The sequence below is a fragment of the Dendrobium catenatum genome, unplaced genomic scaffold (assembly GCF_001605985.2).
Source record: "Dendrobium catenatum unplaced genomic scaffold, ASM160598v2 fragScaff_scaffold_860, whole genome shotgun sequence".
Lineage (NCBI taxonomy): Eukaryota > Viridiplantae > Streptophyta > Magnoliopsida > Asparagales > Orchidaceae > Dendrobium > Dendrobium catenatum.
The window spans coordinates 1-8,479 of record NW_021319322.1 but is presented as its reverse complement, the minus strand read 5'-3'; the positions used below and the strand labels follow the sequence as shown (position 1 = coordinate 8,479).

Below are 8,479 nucleotides of genomic sequence, written 5' to 3'. Positions count from 1 at the left end.
CTTAGTTCGTTAAAACTCCCTCGCCGAAAAAGAATAAGAAGAGCGAGCGGAGGCCGGGGCCGAATTTTCGGAGCCCACAACTATATTCAGTCCATACAGCGCATCGCTTCCAGGGGACGCCCTAACATTAACATAATTTTTTAAAAGATTCATGACATGATTATTCGACAAGTTTTATGCTGGCTGTCGACTACCTAACGCCATCCTCAACTTTTCTCATCCAGGACTTGGGACCTTGCAACGATAGTTTTTAAATTTAATTCACATATAAATTTATAAATTTAATATAAATTTTTATTAATTTATGTTATACACTTTTTTATAATTTATATCTATACATTATGTATCAAATTTATTTGAAATTTTTTCCAAAAACATCTCCTTAAAAAAATCCACCATGCATACACATGACACAACTAGTTGTTTAGTCCCACATCACTTGGAAGATTTTTCTTATATTGTTTATATAGCTAAATAAATTATTCATTGAACTGATCGGTTCTTAAAAAAAAATCGGAAACGGTTCAACGGTTCACTAGTTAAACTGACAGTTCAAACCGGTTTGATGTTTTGTTGGTTTTTCACGAGGACCAAACTGGCCACATGCCCAATTCATGGTTGAACCGGTCGATCAGGCCGGTCGGGTCCAATTTGGTTTTCAAAACCATGGCCAATAGATACACATGCAATAGATGCGATTGTATTATATGGTGCATGTGGTATAGTGGGTGCGCATTATTTGGCAGTTGGTATACTAGTGAATATCACTTATGGTAAATAAGGAAGAAAATTGAGGTGATCGCTTTAATAAGAGTTGAAAAGCTCTTTGAAAGAAGCATACCACGCATAGTCAGTTTTGGTTCTATTTCTCTTGTGCGCGATTGCTTTTTATTCAGGTTTTTATTCACAGTCCCTGTCCAATCCAGTTTTTTTTACAAGTTCTGTCATCTTACATGCGCAGTCATGTTCTCTCCTCTTTGCTTTTGTTTTATCCGGACTTTCATCTGTTTTTTTTTGTCAGCATCCCTTATGGTTCTCTTCTTTTTTCTTGGTTGAGACTTAATGATGGTGGTTTAGAGCTTGGGATTAAATGATTAAGTGCTTAATATTTATGATCAAAATACCTCAAAAAGAGCTTGTTTTGTGACACTTTTGACCTTGTTGAGAGTTGGTAGGTTGAACTAACCTATGAAATTAAAATGAAGTAAGTTTGAAAGATAATTTAAAATAGGAAAGAATGTTGATTTTTTAAGTTTTGTCATGAACGACATGGCTTTGATTTTCTCAAGTATTTACCTATTTCAAAGATTTAAGCCTACCATGATTGCTTGCTTTCGTTTTAAAGTAAACTTATGAAGTGAATGATCTTGGATGAGTGCATACTTAGCTATGTTTGTGCTTACATGCAGCGGATGAGGAGAGAGAGCAGATTGCAAAGGAAATTGCCAAAGACTGGAGTTCTGGTATGTTACTATTTTATCAATGATCTATCATGTGGATCAAGCTCTAACTGTAACGTTATTATTATTTGAGTTTCATACTAGGTTTGAATTGTCCGAAATGTTGTCTGCACTGCAGTTTTTGATCGTACTATAAATACACTATTCCTGACCGAAATGGTTCGTGGTCTCATGCTGACCCTGAAATACTTCTTTGAGAGGAAAGTCACCGTGAGTTTCATTCTTCTGATAATTTTTTGATGCAGAAAAACTATACCCTTTGATGAGTTCTGTATCCTTTGTTGCAGATAAACTATCCTTTTGAGAAAGGGCCTCTTAGTCCAAGATTCCGTGGTGAACATGCTCTTCGCCGGTATCCTACTGGAGAGGAGCGATGCATTGCTTGCAAGCTTTGTGAAGCTGTAAGAGTTTATATAAGCCTTAAAACGATAGTCCTTAAAAAAATAAAGATAAAAGGACTAAAATGATCTATTGACTCTTTATGAAAGATCAAAATGATCTCCAACTATATTAAATGGCTATTTTAGGCTCTCGGCTCTTTAAAAAGAAATCAAAGTAGTCTCATCATAGGATTATTTTGATTCTTTTTGAAAGATTCGAGGAGCTAAAATGATCCTTCAATATAGTTGGAGATCATTTTTTCAAAAATAAATGTGACTTCACTGTAGATCATCAGTAATATGATATGCTGTTATGTTGTGTTTATTTAAGCATAAATGTATCTTACATTTGATTTCATTGGCATGAAATATTCTGCTTCGGAAAGTTTCCATATTTTACATTTTGATGAAGGTTATGCTGTGTTATTTCATCAGATATGTCCAGCACAAGCAATCACAATAGAAGCAGAAGAGCGTGAAGATGGCAGCAGGAGGACCACAAGGTTGTGATCAGTTCTAGTTTGAACTTGCCCATGATTTATAATCCTGAAGCTTCCATTTATTATAAGTTTTCCTTTGATTTGGATCTGCAGGTATGATATTGACATGACCAAATGCATCTATTGTGGCTTCTGCCAGGAAGCTTGCCCTGTGGATGCCATTGTCGAAGGTCCAAACTTCGAATTTACCACTGAAACACACGAGGTGACCACCCTGTTTCGCCTGAAACCAGCTATTTTGGGGACTTTTATCACTAATTAGTTGGTGCTACTGTTCCTTTTCACAGGAGCTGCTGTATGATAAGGAGAAATTACTTGAGAATGGGGACAGGTGGGAAACTGAGATTGCCGAGAACCTCAGATCAGAGAGTCTCTACCGTTGAGCTTCAGCTTAATTTGTTTCTCTTGTTCTGAACTTGGAAATAAGGCAACTCGCTTGTTTAGCCTAAACCTTACCTGTCTTCTCTCAAAATTTTCTTTTGTTTACATCCTTAACGGATCAATATTTCTGTAATTTATAACTTGGTCTTTTGTAGAGAGGGAATGATAGGCAATAATTTGAGCTACATTTGTTTCAAAAGTTTTTTTTTTTTTTCCTTTATGGAGGAACTACATTTGCTTCATTTCTTTTGGAGAAACGCTTTGAGAATCATGTAATTTTTATGGCCTGGTTTGGGGCAACGGATAGTTTGCTTGGTTATGGTGTAGTTGTCTTCAGGGTTGAATGCTATGAAGATTAATGTTTCTCTATGGAAATCATTATTGCTGCATCAATTATTGTTAATAATTCGTGTTGTTAAAGGGATAATTTTATCTTAAGTAAATATATTCTTCATTTGGTCAGTCTCATGTATTTATCTGAAAAATTATTTTGTGTGGACACCGGACAATGTCCGGGGTACAACTAGAATGTTCACATTATATTTTTGCTCGGTACCGGATGATGTGGTGTGTTTTGATTGGTCTATGAATCGTCCGGTGTCAGCACAGAATAATTTATCCGTGTATCTTGTCTTGAGTGAGAGGTGAATTCACGAGTTCTATCTTTAAAGTACTTGGAGAACGGTTTGTCATCTTTAATAATGTGGTTTCTATTTGTTTTTTATGTTCAAATTCATTTGAATTGTTTGTATAAACTACCTAGATTTTGATCTCTTACTAAAAAGAGAAGTTTTCAATGTTTGTTGTCTTTGTTTGGGGAGGTTTTCTTACTCTTTTTGTTAAGTTATTATAGAAAAAGTAATTTTTAAAATTAGGCTTTGTTTGACACGGTTTTTATCACTTTTTAAAGTAGTTTTTTTAGTATAAATTTTTTAAACGGAAATTTTTTTGCTAAAAAATTATTTTAAAAAGTACTGATAAAGGCGTCCTAAATGAAGTCTTATTGTAGAAAGTAGTTTTTTAACACAATTTTTTTTTTAAAGCAGTTAGTTGCCAATTAAAAATTATGATTACGTTTTAAAAAACAAAACAATAAAAAGGACGTATCAAATGAAATTTAAAATAGAAGAAGTTTTTTATAAATATATTAATAATTATTGTCCTTTATAAGATTATATTGTGTCAAGTGTGGAGCCAAAGTATTCTCCTTTGAAGCCACGTTTTACATATGACAGGATCAGAATGTGGCCATCAATTGAAGAAATTATTCCATGCGGAAGCTTGACTATCCAGAGGCGAATCAAATTGTACGGATACCTATCGGTACGTTAGGTAGTCGTTAATCAGCGTAAAATTCATTAATTCTTTAATACATGGTTGTTGTTGTATGGTTGAAGATGGTTTGGTGGTAGAACACTCAAACAAGTTTTAACACAATCATGTAATGATTGATCTCAATGGAGATTAAATTTAATGATGATGTATGTAGCGGTGTAAGTGAATCAAATCAACTTGAACTCAACTCGTTAACGAGCATACGAGTCAAGCTTTATATGTCACCAAGAAATTATCTTGATCTAGCATGAATCTCGATGCAAATCTAAATGGTAAAGTTTTGAAATTAAATTTGGGATCATCCTAACTCCGATTTTAACATGCTTATATTGAAATTGAATGCCTCAAAGAGACGAACACAACGACACAAAATTCAGTGCTTATAGTCAAATCGAGCAGCTCAACAAGAAAAATCTAACGAGCACAAGATCACTCAATTATGTCATCTCTAAGGCACTTAAATGCTGAACAAATACTCTATGATCGAAAGAATCAGTGTGGACCATCAGATGGAACATTTTCAATATGATCTTCTCCATATTTACTAGATATGCCACTCCCAAAAAACATAAATAGCCCCCAATTCTTCACATGTGGGGGGAGAAGGAGGAGAGAAATCTTGAGAGCTCTCTTGCATTTTCCATTCAACACTGCCACCGTTGGATTATTTCCTGACCACCGATCTTAACTGGAACTCGTTCTTCGATTATAGCCGAAACTCTTCCCAGATTCTACAAATGTCATATCTCCTCCCAAATATTGTCACTCGCTAACTACGATAATTATGCCCACTGTCTTCTACCGACTATAGTTCTTCTTAACACCGTCACTTGTCAACTACAGTCATACGGACCAAATAAATATGTCAACACTCTCTTAAGAACTGTTGTCATGTTGTGCACTTTACCATGTGTATTTGCTACATTGAGCCAGCACCCTCCTCTGAGGAGGGGTATTATTTGTAATAAATCATCAATATTAATAGATTCCTTCAAATTAGGGCAAGCCTGTGATGCCCTAGAATCTAATTTAAAAGAATCATTCATTTTTTTAATAAATAACAACTATAGCTATCTAATATAATCTATAAGTATTAAATAGCAAAATATATTTTAGAATTCAAAATATTAATGTACACATTTATATTCATTCCCAGAAATCATATACAATACTCAATATCTATATAGTCATATCATAACTAGTATGTCCTAAATATAAAAGAATAACTAGAATAAAAAGAAACAGAACCGGAAGAACTTGACCAGCCTTACACTCCTACTTCCCTGCTCTAACATGAAATTATTTAACCACATATAATGAGCTTAAAAAGCCCAACAGGTCACCAAAACCTATAACTGAATTTAAAGCACGATAAAAAAAGTATTATGCATGTTAAAGATCAAATCATAGTAGTAACAGTTATATGATCATTGAATAAGTGCAAAAATAATAAAACTCAAATGTAGTAGGAGTAGAATTTGTAAACAATAAAACAATACGGTACAATATCTGATAAATTAGTAACCCAGTACGAGTGTCAAACCTATAAATCAGTCATGTTTCCGTAATCAAATAAAACAACAAATCAAAACATCAGTAAAGACTTTCAAAATTAAATCAATATAGTAAAATCATATAAAAATATACACATAACATTTAAACCTTCTATATCACATACTCAATATTAAGTACATTGAATCAATATTATCAAATAGTATCAGTATCCAGATCGATAATAATAATAATCTAATGACATAAGCAGTGGAATAATGCAACAATAATAAATCCATATAATATTAATAAATATGTATAATAATAAGAATAATGTCTCAAAAATATACATTTCAGTAGTCATACTAAACAAGTAAGAAGTCTTGGCTATTACAGTATTTTTTAGTATTAGTATAAATATTAATAAATTGTTGGCTCAGTAAATAGTCGTTACTCTTTGCCCGTCGGCACAGTTATAATCTCCTTGTAACTCCCAATCAATATATCACGTGAATTAACAGAAGATAACATCAAATTACTTAAAGCCAGTTGACCCACCATCATGTACAGATCAGTCAATCTCCAACCAATGAGTCAACTAGTATTTACTTATCTTTTATATGACACGTGTATTATTATCACAATAATAGCGATCAGCTATTGCTCAAGCAATAATCCACATTTATTTATAATATATTACAACAAATAAAACATAACTGAGCATAATTCAAAAAATGCCAAAATGTATTAATGGTAGATAACAAAAATCACACTAAAAAAAAATTTATATTTTTAGAGTTTGACCAAATTACTAAATATTGCATAAAATAATATTCTAAAGTTTTTGTTGAACTAAATCACTATTTTTAGACATCAAAATAAATTTCTGAGTAGACAAAATCGCCGTATTTTTAAAATTACCCTGTGAAAAATCTCAAATAAATACTCAAAACGTTCATAATCTCATCTCTATAACATACAAAATGTTGTGCGGTAAAGTTTTACCAATACAAAATTATTCATATTTTTCGGTAACAGATACACAAATTTGATAAAAAATGCCAAAAACATAAATTCTGTGAAATTAAAAATAGGGTAAATATTTTTTACAATGAGGCGAGAAAATATCCCAATTGGCCTGACTAACGAAAATCACTCAGCGGCTTCCAAAACTAGGTTTTCTTTTTCTCTCTCTTACCTTTTCTCTCTAATTTCTCTTTTCATTTCTCTGTTTAGCCGAAAGCTTAAATGTGATTTATGGCTTAAGATATTTTGAAAAAATAATAATATAATAATAATTTATTATTTAGTTTAATTAATTTTATGCAATTTTCTATCACTTCTCAAGTGTCAACCAATGTTGCATCAATTTCATAGAAGCAAATTTGGGTTGGGGGAAACCTTGATTGTAACTTTAAGTATGACTATAGTCAAGATAATATCCTCCAATATTTTTAACATCCAAGACAATATCATTGGCAACCATTTTTCATAAAGCTCCCAACTAATGCAAGGATGCTTCAAGTAAATTTCATGCTCTATGTAGTCTTTAGCTGGATTTCTACTCCTCGGCAAGATATTAATTCCAGTCTCAACACGACAATAATGTTCTAAGAAAAAGACTAATTTTTATATTTAATTAGATATACATGTGACATTCGCCCCATCCCATTATATACATTTTTTTTCCTAATTTCTAAGAAGCGCATTGTAGTCACCTCATTTTATCGAGGTGGAAGCCTTAAAGAGAATTAAAAAAAAAAAGAAGAAATAGTACCTTGGACATATGTGTAGGCAAATGTAGGGATTTCATGGCTAGCATAAAAACTATTGTACCATTATGGCTAATGGTCAATAAAGCATGCTTAGTTGAAGCCTATATATAGATCCAATATTCCAATCAACAACATAATAATGAAACAAGCAATATCAAAGGCATCACATACCAATTATCTATAAATAAAAAAGAAGCTTGAATAATAATTTTTTATTTAATTTTAATATACAATAAATGGTATTTATAAGATTTATAAATAATTTATACATTTAGACAAAAAAATCATGATTAGTGTTTGTTATTTGTTGCTTTAAAACTTCATTGATCAATGTCCAATAGGAGGTAAAGCCTCATAATTATAATTATTAGTCACAAGTAACTCATAAATGTACAAATATGTATTTTCAAATTCTATAAGCTTCGACGTTCGAAAATAGGGGGAAACTGATATGTCATAAAGAAATTATCTTGATTTGGCACAAATCTTGATTAAATTTAAATGGTAAACATTTGAAATTAAATTTGGGATCATCCAAACTACGCTTTTAGCATATTTATAGTCAAATTGACTCAATGACACCAAATTCAATCAAATTCGAGCCAAAATGAGCTCAAATCAAAGGACCAAAACATATTTAAAAGCTTCAAAAAATCAATATGGCATGCTTATAGTCAAATTAAGAGAAAGCTTGAGAGCTCTCTTGCATTCTCCATTCAACACTGTCATCACTGGAGTTCTTCCTGACCACCGATCGCAGCTACACTTCCGCCCGTTCTTCGACTATTATCGAAACTTTTCTCGGATGCTACCAATGTTGAATCTCCTCCCAAATATTGTCATCCAACAACTACGGTCCTTCCAACCACGGTCGCCCGATCACTACGATCCTTCTAAACACCATCGCCCTTTGACTATGGTCCTATGGACCAAATAATTATGCCAACACTCTCTTAAGAATTATTGTCATCTAATGCACTATACAATGTGTATTTGCTACATTGAGCCAATACCAGGGGCGGAGCCAGGATTTTGTTCATGTGGGGGCACAAAATATTGAAGTTAAAAAAAAAACCCTCAACCTTTTTCATCCGGGCTTGGGACCGGCATTGACGGTTTTAATTTTTTTTTTTAAACATTAGATTCATTATAAAAAC

At 32.6% G+C, this 8,479-nt stretch overlaps 1 protein-coding gene across 1 annotated transcript in view; it reads left to right on the top strand.

Annotated features, from left to right (window-relative positions):
* LOC110112768 (NADH-ubiquinone oxidoreductase subunit 8) overlaps window positions 1–3,114 on the top strand; it is an 18,102-nt gene extending 14,988 nt beyond the window's left edge. The window contains exons 3-8 of the mRNA XM_020845088.2: window positions 1,410–1,463; window positions 1,579–1,670; window positions 1,748–1,861; window positions 2,276–2,343; window positions 2,434–2,545; window positions 2,628–3,114. Of these exons, the coding sequence (XP_020700747.1) occupies window positions 1,410–1,463; window positions 1,579–1,670; window positions 1,748–1,861; window positions 2,276–2,343; window positions 2,434–2,545; window positions 2,628–2,723 (536 nt within the window). The 3' untranslated portion in view covers window positions 2,724–3,114. The remainder of the gene's footprint in view (window positions 1–1,409; window positions 1,464–1,578; window positions 1,671–1,747; window positions 1,862–2,275; window positions 2,344–2,433; window positions 2,546–2,627) is intronic.
* The last annotated feature ends 5,365 nt before the right edge of the window (window positions 3,115–8,479 follow it).